The 15,158-nt window shown below is 50.3% G+C and overlaps 1 protein-coding gene across 1 annotated transcript in view; it reads right to left on the bottom strand.

Moving 5' to 3' along the window:
• Positions 1-391: 391 nt before the first annotated feature.
• NME4 (NME/NM23 nucleoside diphosphate kinase 4) overlaps positions 392-15,158 on the bottom strand; it is a 148,497-nt gene continuing 133,730 nt past the window's right edge. Inside the window, exons 4-5 of the mRNA XM_069646884.1 lie at positions 4,466-4,578; positions 392-971 (exon numbers count right to left, since the gene is read on the bottom strand). Of these exons, the coding sequence (XP_069502985.1) occupies positions 851-971; positions 4,466-4,578 (234 nt within the window). The 3' untranslated portion in view covers positions 392-850. The remainder of the gene's footprint in view (positions 972-4,465; positions 4,579-15,158) is intronic.

Here is a 15,158-nt window from a genome sequence, read left to right as displayed (position 1 = left end):
TGGGCTCTTTATTTTAGTTCCAAGTATATAATAAACGTGTGCTTATCATTGGCACGCCATTGTGCCAGAAGCCTGATGAAGATCTACTTCGGGATCTTGGTGCCTAACGTGTGCATTGACACCAATATCGCTGTGTCATTGGTTTTATAGGATTATATAATGGTAAGGGTAGACATGCCACCTATACTTTCTAATGCCATTTTGATTTTTTTTTTTTAAGACTTTACAAAGAAAATGTCACCCCATCAAGTTCAACATGCATGTTAAACCACTGAAAGCCACCCTCGCCCATGGATTCAAGAGTGGTTTCAAACCTGCAGATGGGTATTAACAAGTTAAGGGTCTGCCAAGGGTAGATCAAACAATGAATTAGTACAAACAGGAAACCAGACATGTTTACAACAAAAGTCTTTATTTGGAATTCTTTTGACTCAACATCCTTCCTTTTAGGTCACACTGAAGCTCGACTGGCATGGACCATGCAGCACCGCGGGCAATAGCCCAGCTTAGTCTTATGTCTCTGTGTGCAGGATGACTGGCTTGAGCGGCAACCCTCATCTATTGCAGGGTGCTTACACGCAGGAGGTAGTTGTGCTGTCAGAGGTAGTTTAGATCTCCCACGCTTTGTGCCTTTAGAGGGAGAGGGGGGAGGAGGACATCCTAACCGCACCAGCGTGCAGAGGCGTAGCAAGGATTGTAGAACAAGTGGGGCCTGAAGCCATGTAGTTGGGCCCAATGTAGTGCCATTATCTGTAAATGCCCACACAGTGCTTGCCGGGTGGGCATTCACAGATTTTGGGTGGGCCTTGCCCGCTCAGGCCCTACCCAGTCTACGCCTCTGCCAGCATGCTCAATCCTGGTACAAGTTGCTGTAGTCCAAAGGCTCCCAGTCCACCAGCTCACCACTGTGGAACCACATGCTGATCTCTTTCTGGGCCACTTCCACAGAGTCGCTGGCATGAATCACATTCCTGTTCAACATCAAGAGAAAGCATTTCAATAAGACATGCTGCCTGAATACAATATGGAAGCAGTATTTGCTGCAGGTCCCTTGCACAGGCACAACTCGACATACCCACTGAAGTGGTAACCTGTACAACCCAGACTACTGCTACATTAAAAAGCCTCCCCACAGATTCCACTAACTCCAGTTGTGAACAAATCACTTTGCAACTGAGGTCGTTAGCTCACAAAGACCTACTACACAGCCAAGCCCTTCCATGCTTTTTCCACATTGGTTCTCCTCCCACCCAAACCAGGATAGGTACCTTGCACAAACTGGGTATCTTCTGCACATTTTGCACCGTCCCCTTTCTCTTGTATGTACTGGACCTTCAGCCCTCCCAGAAACAAACCAAGGTTCCACCATTCCCCCTACACCCTCCAACATTCTAAGGTCCCTCCTTACACATATACCCCTCTAACCCCCCTGCATAAACCAGAACCTCTCCATCTTGACCCCCACCCCGACATACTAGGGTCGTCACTGCTCCTTACCCACCGTGTACATTAAGTCTACCACTACCCTAGACAAACGGGGTTAATATTTCTCCCGTGCACAAGCCTGCCCCTTCACCTGAATGCAAGCCCTTCCCACAATAGTAACCAGTCACCGCTGTCCCATTACAGAACAATGATGGCCCCATCACTTATCGCCTCAACTGTGTCTCCACAATACAACCATAGGGAAACAATCATTTATTCACCAACTGTGCAACCCTCCCCCCGCCCCCATTCACAAAACCAGGCTCCCCAATTTGGCCCCACCCTTCTAACAAACTAGCTCACTTTCGGAAAGGGTCGCTCCCCCTCAAGAGCTGGCCCCACCTCTACGCTCCCTGCCACAAAAGTTATTTCTGCCCTATACCTGCACAAGGAAGGTACCCCCACCCCCTGATCCGCCATCCCGCCCCCTGCATAAACCCGACTGCCCTTCCTATTGTGAGAAAACCAGTTTAATCACCTTTGAAAACCTACCTCCTTTCTTTCACCTGCCCATACCAGACATAATTCTTCCTCCCCCATCTTTGTAGCCTCAACTCCTACATGCCTCGCGCACACAGCCCTGCAACACCCAAACTAGGCAGACCAATCCCTTTGCACACCAGCCCTAAAGTGTAAAATATGCACCCCACCCCTTTCAACATAAACGGAACATTTCTCTCTCCTAGCATCTCCCAAACTTAAAGAAAGGTCACCCCTATGCACACACAAACTTGAATCCTCAAACCCTGCACCAAAACCAGGATCCCTGCACTCATTGCTCTTGTACAAACTAGGTACCCTTGTGCATCTGCCCGCCACACCCCAACTACCAACCCACAAACTGGTACTTTCCAGACCCTCAATCCCTTTAAAATAGGGTCCACCACACAAAACAGGCTACTCCTTTGCCCAAGCGCAATTAATGCTTCCCTCAAACTTCCCCATTGCTCCAACAAGGTTGCCCTTCTCACCGTGGAGAGACTTTCCAGCCTAGCTCTTCACACGGTCATTCCAACTACACAAGAGGGGCTCCGTCTTCAACAGGTTTTCCACTCACAAAAAGCAAAACGACTCCACACCATGCTTCTTTCTCAACAAAATTAGATTCCACTCTACCCACATCATATAACCCCAGTTTTTGCACTACATGTACAGGGAACTCCCATGCTAAAACAGGGCTTGCCTTTGACTGCAGAAAAGGCATCCAACACACTTTACACCCATGCACACCAAGAATATCTACCCATGCCTGCAAAAGAAGCCTGTTGGCAACTATGACATGGCATTTATAACACACCTATACACAAGTGTTTCAAGGCGCGACTATGGCAACACAAACGCCTTCAACCACATAATCCATTTTCCCTACACAGCCGCCTCCCTAGTTCCTCAAGCTGTGCCCCAATGAGAAAAGAAACAGCCCCCCCACCCACTATCACACCACCCATACATCCTTTGCTTGTGCACACTTCACTTGGCAGCAGTTTCAGGACTGTATTCCCTTAACTTAATCAACCCTTTTGAGCATCTTCAAAGCCCTTTGCCCTTAAGGCTTACAGGTTGGCCAGCTGGCATAGTTGCCACAGGTATCCTCCCTGTGAGTGATCTGTGAGGTGTCTGTGCTTCCATTGACGGGATCCCTCTCCTACCGTCTGCTCTAGTAATTTTTCACAAAATTCCCTTAGCATTTTATAGGCTATCCTCATTTGGCCCAAGTTCTGTCCCAGAGTACTGGTTAGAGGTTCTGTCCACATTATCGCTGTATTGGTCTCCAGGCGGATCTGAAGCTGTAGAAGTACCCAGTGGACATTTTTTGAATTAGACTGGAGTTTCAGCCTACAAGTCCCAGTAGCATGCAGCCACCTCCCTGCTCCACACCTCCAGTAATGCTGCAGCCCCACAGATTCCATCAGGCATACCACCACAGACTTCAGCAGACACTATCCTGCTGCCGGTAAAGCTTGGCAGGGGGCACAGGCGATATCAGGTGGCATACAGAACCATGTAGTTCGGGCAGATTTACCCACAATCTGGGAAGCCCAATCAGGTGAAAGATAAAGAAGCATCCCTGCTCGCACATCTGACTCCAATCGCGTGACGTCACTTTACTAGTGTTCATGTGTGGTTGAAATTGGCATTCAATAATGGATCGGAGATCCATAACCGATAGGGTCCACATCCTCTCGGGATCCTCACCAATTATTATAGCCGGGCAGTGGGACCTCCCACATAGTATGTATACCAGAGGTAGCCAACACCCTTAAGGATTGCCTGGTCTACCTTTCAATGTGTGATGGGCCTGGAGGGGGCCCGGCACCCATCACTGAGCCACCTCTCATAGCTCACAACCAAACAATGGCCAAGTATGTTCAAGTTCTCAAGTTTGAGCCCCCCTATATGCCCTGGGATTGGACCAAGACTAACACTTAACTGGGATCCAGTGCTGATCAAATGGGTATTCCCACAGTTTCGCCATCCCTCGCCGGACAAACTACATTTACACCCCTGATCACGTCTTTTGTTTTGTTTTTTTTTTTTTAAACGTGTGAAAAGTAGATTTAGACAAGAAAAGGCCCTGTCAACTAAATCTTGAAGCAAGTCAGAAAACCAATGGAGAGATGTGGGTATTGGAGCCACTGATGCATTCGCAGACCCACGACCTAGAAATCATGGGGCCCTTCAACATGATGAGCTGACTGGTCTGTCCCAAATACACACCATACAGATGCCAGTCCCATACTGTTGCCTTACATGCCACATGTACCGTTCCACAGAAAAATGCAGTTGCTTACATACATGTAGATCACTGCAGACTGTTCAGATTCAGCCGCAACAGTTCCCACATACCATCAGATGTACCAATTTCCCCCGCCCCCAAACTCACGTGCAGCAGGTTAGAATGACACCCCCCTTCACTCACGCATCAGTGTACACACTTGCAGTACCTCACAGCCCTATCCGCACAGAATGAATAACTCACCGGCTGATGTGAACACTGAAGTCACCCCGGATTGTGCCCGGCTTTGCCTCAGCAGAGTTTGTCTCCCCAACCATGGCTCTGGATGACCGGACAACGTTGTAACCTTCCCATACCTGAACAGAGAATATGCTGTTAATAGGTAGCCATCAAAGTGAAGCCAATGTAGAACCAAAACCTCAAAACACATTGCCTACTAAAAGAGCTTGCACCTACATTTACCAGAACAGGAGGAATGCTCTTACCTGGGCCAAAGATACACAGAAGTACTACCGTATAGTTTGAGTGCTATATAAAAACACTAAGGATAGAGAAAACGTGTGGGGAATGCAGACATAGTGGAGGGGTGTGTACCAAGATTTTCCAGCCACACTTCCACCGCTGTGCGCTTCACATGTCCAATAGCGCAAAGCAGCACATACTAATGATCAACACTGCAAACAGTTGCTGAGGGCACGATGTGTTGTACTGCCAGAGTAAATGCTGTAAACCTCAATGCTCAAAACGAGTGCTGTAAGGAGGACCTTTACTCAGTCTCAAGAAAGGGCCATCAGCAAATACCATGCTTCGCCCACTCCACCTATTCACCCTGCCAGTCCCAGCACTACGTTCTATAGGCTCAATAGATAGTTTGTCATCGGTGGCCTCAGCCATTCCTATCTAGTTCTAGTTCAACACGTTCTTTTTTGGACACGCAGGGATAATATAACACTAGCTGCTCTGGAGTCCATATAGATGTTTATGTGGGTGGCTGTGGGACAGGAGTCTCACTGAACCCTGGTTTACTGAGAATTATCCTAGTATTGCACCATTCTTTACACACGCTTAATTTGCGTTTTATGCAAAACAAGGTGGCATAACGAAACCAAGCCAGTATATACTCCGCTTTCTAAGACAGGACCCCGTGTTGGCCCTGGGGAGCTTCTAGGACTAATTGTTTCTTAACAGTCTAGCTTCCCAGCATGCCAGCAAGATGGCTGGGTGATACAGTGCCAAGGGATGCCCAGATTAGCCATGGAAGAGCCCAGTCACCAAGATTTTTCTGAACTGGATTGCAGATACAAAATGGACTTCCAGAAATGTGAAGAGCAACATAATATCAGAACTAGCTTCACGTCAATCATGGGATAGTGAGCTTGGCAAACATTCTCTACCAAATGTACCATTCATTTTGAAATTTGCATTGTTCCAAGATCACAGGGAACTATGAAGACCGGTCTAGTGTCCATTATAGTGTAGGCTTTAAGAAAGCCAATTTTACTGCAAGCTCTGGACTGGAACAAACCAACTAAAAGTCTTCAAAATAAGGTGACCATGAAGAACCTCTATCCTAGCAATGTAGGTTCACAGACAGCTTAGTTCTACCTTAAAGTGCCCACTATCCTCTTATAATTCCCCAAACTAACAAGGATATGGAAGAGCAATCCATTATGGAAAAAACAAAAATAGAAACTACCCACCAGAGCCACTCCATGCCCTGTTCCAAAAAGTAATATAAAGGAACAACGTAATTAACAAGGTTTCCAAACTTGAAGGCCGCACTGACAGCCAAAAAAAAGTTGGGAACATACAAACCTAAGCATGACGCCCTTCTGCGTTTTCAGGACTGAATAACCTGGGAATGCTGTGAGAATCTCGACGGGCAAAATCCAGCGGCAGAAAAAGCCACCGTTTCAAAATGCAATTTTGAACGCATTTATATGCAGGGGAGAGCTCCCCCAGACCTCTGCCTCCCACACTCCCCTTTATCAAAACATTACCCCCCCCGCCCCCCAACTCACATAAATGCGTTCAAAAGTGCCTTTTTAAAACAGTGGATTTTTTGCCGCTTGATTGACTGGATACGCTTTAAGGGCGGTAGTAGCAGTACTGCGCCATAGCTTTCAATAGGCGACACTGGTGGTCCCCTGGACTGTCTCACCAATGTGTTCCAAAACGAAATGATTTAAGCAGATAAAGTTCACTGGTACGTACATTTCTAAGTTACTTTGGAAGAGTGTCAGTTTGAGTTTCCTTCCCATAGGAGACGGAACAGTAGCTCAGTCGTGGTTCTGGTTACAGCACGGTTAAGTTCACACGTGGGGGTTTCTGCAGCAAAGCCTCCCCTCTTCTGCCCCCGTCCCCATGTTGAGGACAGGCCAGTTTCCATCCAAGGTGGCGAAGAGGATAGCTGCAGTACAGTACTTCAAGCACTATGGAGAAATGCAGTGTTCAGGGTGACCCAAACTGTTCCCCAGAAGCCCATCAATGGGCAATAACTACTTCAGGAGGGCCTGGGTAAGCGCACACAGGTTTACTGGTATGGAGGCCCAGGAGTAGCAGGCGCAAAGGTAGGTTTTGGTGGCAGGATTAGTTCCGACTAGCATAGTTTACTTTCTCAGATGGTAAGGTGGCGACAACACAAGTTGACTGTACCAGGACTTCAGGATCCCCGATTAAGGACAACTTCGTCCAGAAACCCACAATGATTAAAGGGATAGCAGCAGCCCTTGAGCAGACTTTGATTAACCCTTGCAAAGGAGCTGACAAAGATATTAGCAGCCAGCTTGATCAAGACAGCAGAAGCAGAGCCATGAGGCAGGAAGGATGCCCTTCAAAGGAGTGAGCAGAAAGGGAAAGAGGAAATGTCAAAGTGCAGAGATTTTTGGGAATAGACTGCCCACTGATTCAAGGAAGAGAATCACCTTTGGCAGGCTTCCCCTGTTTGGCGAGAGCTCTTCAAGTAGGGCAACGGGGAGAAATAAAGCTTCCAGACAGCCTTCTGCGCCCATGTGGCTCCCTGCTTCCTCAGATTTCAGGTCCAGTGATCGACTGCAGGCTAGGGGGGTACCGATTGGAGTATTTGGCTGAATACCAAATAGTTGGACAAGTGTTCGGCCAGAGCCGAATAGGTGCCTTTTAATAAAGTTATGTTGACAAGAAAAACACTTAGTAAGTTAAAAACGCACTAATATTTGTACATCCATTCTTTTTTGCATTTCTTTCCTTTGTTGTCTATGAAAGGTTTGTGTGTAAACCATGAAAGGAATACATTATCAGCAAATAAACTATTCAATAACAGCACAGTTTCTATATTTGTGCATTCCTAGATGTCACTTGTTGGGAAGGGCCCAAGTAACTCAACATAAAAGTCTAGTATGCATTCACTGTGAGTGAGACTGGGATGGGTCTACTTATTCGTTCAAATGTTCCTTTTGGGCCTGTCCAGAGCCTTATTGGCTGCAGCAGGGCACCGAAACACAAAAGCAGTGATTACATCAGTTAGCACCCTGCTGATGTGTTACTGAATACAAACCTTTGGGATGTGAAAGCCATGCTTTCTACCTGTGGTACTGAATGGGGATGAGGTATTTGAACAATGCCTTGACATTAAGAGAAATACTTTTCTTTTTCGGGAAGGGCATGTGTGTAATGTTTTGGGGCATGGTAAAAGACACCAGCCAAAAATATATAGGAAATGGAGCTCTCCATGGCTCTCGACTGACCCTATAGAGCAGGGACAGTGCTGATTTTCAGTTCTTTAATGGGCATGTTCATTGAAGAGGGGAGGTCGAAATCTACCCCTAGTTCCCCTACCACCAGACGCACAAACCGGAACAAAAAGGCACCATGACCGATCATTCCAGTTCGAACAGATTCCCACCGCCCCAATTATAGACAAGTACGTCGAGAGCTATCCACTCAGTCAACTCTATAGCCCAGGAGCAGCGAAAACAATAGCCACAAGACACGACCAAAGGCACCTCTATTGACAGTCTCGATTAATGCACCAAGAAGCCGTGCATTGCCTCGTTAGAGCAACACATCGGGACAATCACGCACCCGAAATACACAAACACATGCATGCAGCTCTCCAAGTTAGAGGACCGAGACACATACATACTGTCTTTGCGTTTCTCATTTTGTCATTAGCTTGACCACAGCAGCACAGAAACTTCAAGAAGCAAGAGATCCTGTGTAAAGGCGTGCAGATGCTTATATGCAAATAAGCATCGAACCGCAGGAGCACCTGAGAAACCAGACAGAGCCGTGAACAACTAACTTATGGACACCATAGACCACCACGATGTAGGAGCCATGTTATGGCTAAGGAAAATTACAACAGGTTGCAGACCCTCTGCTAGAGCGGAGGTGAGCGAGTTCAGGCTCTGCAAAGGAGCGAACGTGTGGGACAGGGCCTGCTGCCAAGGCCACCAAGACTAGAGCACATTCCATTCCCTGAACTACAAGAACACCGGCTACAATAAATGCTAATATATCCTCATAATTCAGACTAATTCAGGGGTGCAAAACTCAAAAACACGGTGTCTGGACAAGTGACCGGCCGAGTCGATGGACCAAAACTGCCCGCTAGGAAGCGGAGCATTCTCACGCAGCCAGACAATTGCTTGCAACAAAGTTGTTACAGAAGACAAAGGTTCGTTGGTGGGAATGAGCACTCTTAGTATTAGGTAGTACACACACGTTAACATGCAGACGCATAGTTATTACCTTGAAAAGGTACACTCATAGCTGAGAACCAACTTGGGTCCCAGGCCTAGGGGCGACAGCTCTAGCTAATCAATCACAGTTTATGACTATGGGTGGGTAGCGATGGGCAAGAACCAATGATCAGACCCTCACACTGCAACATTGTAGAAGTAGCATTTTTCGGGGAGGAACAAGGCCAGCCATCTGACATGGGAAAGCCAATGAACTAACAGCTATAATGTCTGCCATAGGTGGACTACCACTCAGCGCCCAATCCGCACGCTCGATAGGTTTGCTGGAGAAGGGCCCAGGTCGTATCATCATTGTGACATGGATTCGACTAAAAACTGGTCTGCGAGCCAGAGATCACGGAGACGATCCAGGAGCCTGTTCCTTATTCTGATCCCCGTTTTGGCCGATTTAAAAAAAAAAACACCGCCCCAAAAAAACAGTTTGAACTTGCTGTCTGGGCCTGCGTTCCTTTGGGAAGGAGTTAGGCCTTCCATTAGTTTGGGGCGCGAGAACTAGTAGCCCTCCTGCCTACCTGGTAGTTTATCCTAACAGCATATTTATTTTACATGTTTCACTTGTACAACAATTTGGTCAGATGTATATCCTTTGCTTTATTACACAAATATCCATCTTTTCTAACCCTAATGTTGGAAGGAATATTTCTGCCAGACTGGGGCATTTTGATTACAAATATATAACCATGTTCTTTAGTAACATCTGTCAATTGTATTCAATTAAAAAAGGGACTAATTTTGGCATCATGAGACAGAGGGCAGGAATAGTAACCCACGTTTCTATATTACAAGCACTGAACCATCTTACTTGCTTTATAACCTTGGCCTGGAAGCTGAAATTAGTTTCATACGAAACTTAGAAAATCTTCATAAGGGATTTTCAAGATGGCCTCCTGCAGGGAGTAGACGTGCCGGCGGAGCTCCCATACCCTGGACCTGGGAACATGCCCACCACCCGGTCTATGGGCTGACTTTTGTGGAGACAAGTGGCTGGAAGGGATCCCGGTGCACGGGGCACCGGGCGAGACAGCGAGGAGAGCCGTGACTCACCCTCTGTGGAGACCGCCGAGTCGGTCCCGAGCCTGAGGGCAGGAGGGACAGCTGCGGCCTGGCGAGCGGAGTCGAGCTCGCCCGTGGCAGAGGAGGACCACCCACGGCGGGGGAGGCTCAGCATCCGACTGCGGGGGAGATACAGCGGCGCAGCCCCGGGTTGGCCTGGGGGCTGCCTTGGCGGGGCGACTCTGCAGCGGCCGCCCCGACGTCGGAGGTGGCGAGGACCTGTGAGCGAGAGGCAGCTGAGGCGCGAGCGGGCAGACCTGTGGCTCACCCTTGCCCGGGAAGGAGGAGCAGCAGCGGCAGTCGGCACAGCATCTGACCTCCTGGAAGCGCCGGGTGGCCAGCCGAGGCGAGGAGGGGCTGTGGTGGGAGCACCCGCGCTTGGAAGTAAAGGAGGCGGTGCGGCGATCGCCTCTCCTGGCGGCGGGCGGCCACGTAGGGTGGGGGCCTGCGTGCTGCCCGAGAGGCCCGCTGACGGTGCAGGAGGAGTTCGCGCTCCAGTAGGAGAGGCACAGAGGTCTACGGCGCCCGGAGAGGCTGGATGCAGAGGACTCTGGGAGAGCCCCAGTGAGGATTGAAAGTGGGACCCCCCCAGGGCTGTAGGAGGCTGCTGGCAGACGTGCTGAATGGGCAGCGGCCAGTAAGGTGGTAGACACCCTGCAGTTGGCAACCACGGACTGGGAAGCAGCGCTTTGCAAAGCTGTGAGAGGAGCCAGTGTTGCACACTGCGGTGGGCACACTCCACGTGGGGAAAGATTGGTGAGCGGCCCGGCCCAGGATCCACGGTGAGAGGTCCCCTCGATCATCGGGGCCCCAGGTGGCACCCGGAGGGGAGGGGGGCACTACTCTTGCCACCCGGGGGGTGCTCCAGGAGGTGCCCTCGTCCAGGAGGAGCAGGGACTCAGCACATGTGATGTCCGGTAGGGCAGCCCAGGAGCCCGTAGGACTCTGTGGAGGGTGCAGCAGTTAGTGAATTAAGCGCCCAAGGAAAGGCAGTAAAGGAAGCGGGGCAACAGGAGATAAGCCATTAAAACCTCTGGGGCGACTGCGCCGGGCTCCAGGGAAGGGGTCAGCGGCGAGCAGGGGTGAGAAACTTATGCATAAGCCCCGCGCTGGGATGGCCACAAAGGAAAGAGCGGGAGAGCTCTGCAGACCTTGGGGGAGGTTTCAGGCACTCTCCCTACTATTTGGTCATTGCAGGAGAGGAGAGACGGCCAAAAGCGTGCGGGAGTGCACAGAGGATGCAGCTACAACTCCCAAAGGGGAGAAATCAGCCGCAATATCAAGACAAGGGGAGAGATGCTTGCCCTGCAAACCAGCTTGACGAAAACGTTTCAGGAATAATTTCAACTTCTACGAGCGGATCTTAACTCGGCCTTGGGGGAGATCAAGCAGGAACTGCGGCAGCAGGGCGAGCGAACAGACCTCCTGGAGAGAGAATTGCAGGAGATGGATAAGGAAGCCACGGCTCATAGCGAGGCAATCGAGAGGCTTGATGTGGCCATGCAGAATTTGGAGATTCAGATGGAGGACATGGAAAATAGGTCCCGAAGGGTTAATATACGGATCAAAATGCTGCCGGAAACTGTTCAGGACAAGGAACTAAAGGGAGTGGTCCAAGCCATCTTCGCTAGGATTTTGGGAATTTCGCCCCCGGATGCAGTGGAGCTAGACCGGGTGCACAGGGTGGGTAGAGGGGGCAGAGGAGCTGTGCAAAGGCCTAGAGATGTTCTAGCGGCCTTTGCCAGATATGCCCAAAAGGAAGCAGTTCTCGAAGAGGCAAGAAAGCAAGAGCCAATAAAGTATAATGACCACCATATCGCCTTGTTCCAGGACCTGGCGAGCAGCACACTGCTAAAGAGACGCCAAATGGGCCCGGTCCTCAAGGAGCTCAACGGCAAGGGGGTCAAATACAAATGGACCTTCCCTTTCAGACGTTTGTTTGAGTGGGAGGGGACCCAAAAGCGAATAACCACGTTGCAGGAAGGTGCGGACGTCCTCCACCTGGATCTCAATGAGGCTTCTACTAGTGCGGAGGGGCGGCCCAAGCAGGCAGGGACACGGCCAAAGCCCTGGCTGTGGTCAACGGTGGGGGATAAGAGAAGGGGGGCGAAGCTGAGCGGAAAACCACCCAAGGAGAGGAACAAAAATAGCTCGGACGAAGAGGGGAGGAGTGTCCGAGAAGATTCATAAGCCACAGAGCGATACTACGGTGGTGGGCCTCTAAAGGAGTATGTGGCAAGGGGGAGGGGGGAACGATCATCTATGAATCGGAAAGGGTGGGTATACCCGAGAGGAAGGGGGGAGGGGGCGGGAAGGACAAGCCCTTTTTGAGGGGAGGAGGAGGGATAGGTGGGTGGGGGGGATGTGTTGGTGGAGGGGAGAGATGGGCAGGGGGAGGGGCGGGCAGCGGCGGCTCGGTTTAGACCCTAGGGATGGGAGGCGGAGAGTCACATCAACGCAAGAGGGGGCAGGAGGGCTCGAGCGGGAACACTAGAAGTCCTATGTCTGGTGGGCATGGTGGCAGGGGGAGAGGGAGGTTGGAAGCACATCGGTGAGCTGGGACAGTGCAAGCCGCGTTTGAGGTTTGAATACCCCTCTCAAGAGGAAGAAACTGGAGCAGTTCAGGAGAAAGGAGAGTCCAGACATCTTAGGCCTCCAAGAAACGCATCACAGGCTGAAAGACCAGGGACGTCTAAAACTAAGGGGGTTTGGCCAGATCCTTCATGCATCGGGGAGAAGCAAGTCGGTGGGGGGTCGCCTTAGCCATCGGTGGACTTTAGGGTCATAGAAACTATAAGGGACAAGGAGGGAAGGTACATCATAGTCAAGGGGACTCATCAGGACAACCCATATACTTTAGCGGCGGTATATGCTCCAAACTCCGGCCAGGAGCAGTTTTTGAGGCGTGTGTTGGGGCATTGGAAGACGAGGCCTGGGGGCAAATAATTCTGCTGGGAGACCTCAACATAGCTTGGGAGAGGGGGCGGGATAGGTCGGGGGATCCCACGAGAGGAGGGGGGACTGTGACGTCGGCAGGCCTCAAAGAAAGAATAGGCGGAGCAGGCCTGAAGGATGTGTGGCGGGAGCTGAAGGGAGATGAAGGCTATGGTCCATGGGTCTCAATCTAGGATTGACTACATATGGGTCACGTCCAGTTTGGTGGGCAGGATTAAAGAGGTGGTAATGGGCCCCATCGGCATAGCAGACCACAAGGTGGTCTCAATGCGGATGCCTCTAGGGCACAGGGAGAAAGGGGTGTGGTCCTGGAAGTACCCGACATATCTCCTTAGAGATCCTGTTATTCGGCAGGAAATGAAAGAAAAGGTCAAGAACTTTTTCGAGCTTAATAAAAAGGGGGACACTAGGGAAGAGACAAGATGGGATGCCTTTAAGGTTACGCTAAGGGGGGGGGGAACTCATAGCGGCCGCGGCACAGAGGAAGAGGCAACTGGCGGTGCTGGAAACGCAGCTAGAGGGGGAACGTGAAAAAGCCAGGCAACAGGCGGGAGCTGCCCCGACCAGGATGGCCATGAGGGAATATCGCAGAGCAATGGGGCAGCTGGAAATTCTCTGCACTAAAAAAGGCCGAAGGGGCGCTGCTTCGTGTCCGCCAGAAATTTTACGCTAAGCGAATAAGGCCGATTCACTTCTTGCACGCTTATTGAGAGGAGCCCACTCTAGAAATGCAATTACAGCCCTAAAAACAGGCTCAGGGGAGCGGGTGACGCGAGTAGGGGAGATGCAGGAAACGTTAGTACAATTTTATGAGTCCCTTTACGCGTCGCAGGAGCCCCGGGTCTGCTCACAGGTAGAGTTATTGGAAAGGGTGGAGATGGGAAAGATCGGGAAGGAGGTGCTCGATCTACTTAACAGGGAGATCTCAGAGGAGGAAGTGAGAAAGGTGATTTGCAATCTAAACCGTACCAGGCCCCGGGCCCGGATGGTTATACTGCGGCTTTTTACAAAACTTTCAGATCCACATTGGTTCCTCACTTGACTAGCCTTTTTAACACATTTAGATCGACGGGGAGAGCAACACAGACTATGGAGGAGGCAAGGCTGCCCCTCACTTTGAAACCAAATAAGGATCCGGAAGAGAGGACATCTTACAGGCCTATAGCGATAATCAATATCGATGCCAAAATATTCACTAAAATCTTGGCCAATAGGCTGGAGGGCTTTCTCCCAGGATTGATCCATCCAGATCAAGCAGGGTTTATAAAAGGCTGACAAACCGCGGACAACATCAGGAGGGTGGCCCATCTGGTGGAAAAAGCCAATAGGACGGACACTCCCGCGGTCCTCCTATTGCTGGACGCACAAAAAGCGTTTGACCGCGTGGAGTGGTCCTTTTTATTCAGGACTATGCAAAAAATGGGCTTTGATGGAGTTCTTACGTATGGTTCGGGCTAATTATCAGGCACCAACCATGAGAATAGCTGTGAACAGGGTCATGTCGCGGTCCTTTAGACAGTGCAGGGGCACCAAGCAGGGCTGCCCCTTGTCTCCTATGCTTTATGCAATTTATTTGGAGCCTCTCTTGCAGGCAATTAGGGAGCAGGGCATTCCATTTGGGGGGAGGGAACAAAACGTAGCTGCATTCGCTGGTGATATGTTACCAACACAGACGGCGCCCCGGGAGTCTATTCAAGCAAGCAGGGCTTTGCTGGAGGAATTTGGGGAAGCATCCGGCTTGAAGATTAATGCCAGCAAATCAGAACTTGTGAATCTCACTCTAAACCCAGGGGATCCGGAGTCGCTTAGGGTGGCTTCACCTTTTCTGTGGAGCCTGGGCGGCATTAAATCCGTGAAAATCACACCAACCTTAGCTGGCTGGTATCAAGCTAACTATCCGCCACTGCTGAGGGATGTCAAGCGGGATTTCTGGAGGTGGAGGGACCTCCGTGTGTTGTGGCTGGGCAGGGTGGCAGCGGTTAAAATGGTAACTTTGTCGCGCCTTCTATACCTCTTCCAGGCAATACCCCAAGCAGTACCTGTAAGCTTTAAGGAGATGGGAACTTTGACCAGTGAATTCTTGTGGGCGAGAAGGAAGGCGCGAGTTAGCAGGCAGTTGATGATGGCATCCAGACAGGAGGGGGAACTTGCACTACCGAATTTCCAACAGTATTATGAAGCTGCGC

Source organism: Ambystoma mexicanum, chromosome 2q (assembly GCF_040938575.1).
Source record: "Ambystoma mexicanum isolate Mex_15411 chromosome 2q, UKY_AmexF1_1, whole genome shotgun sequence".
Taxonomy (NCBI): domain Eukaryota; kingdom Metazoa; phylum Chordata; class Amphibia; order Caudata; family Ambystomatidae; genus Ambystoma; species Ambystoma mexicanum.
Note: the sequence above shows the minus strand (reverse complement) of the source record. Positions and strands in the feature narration are given on the sequence as shown.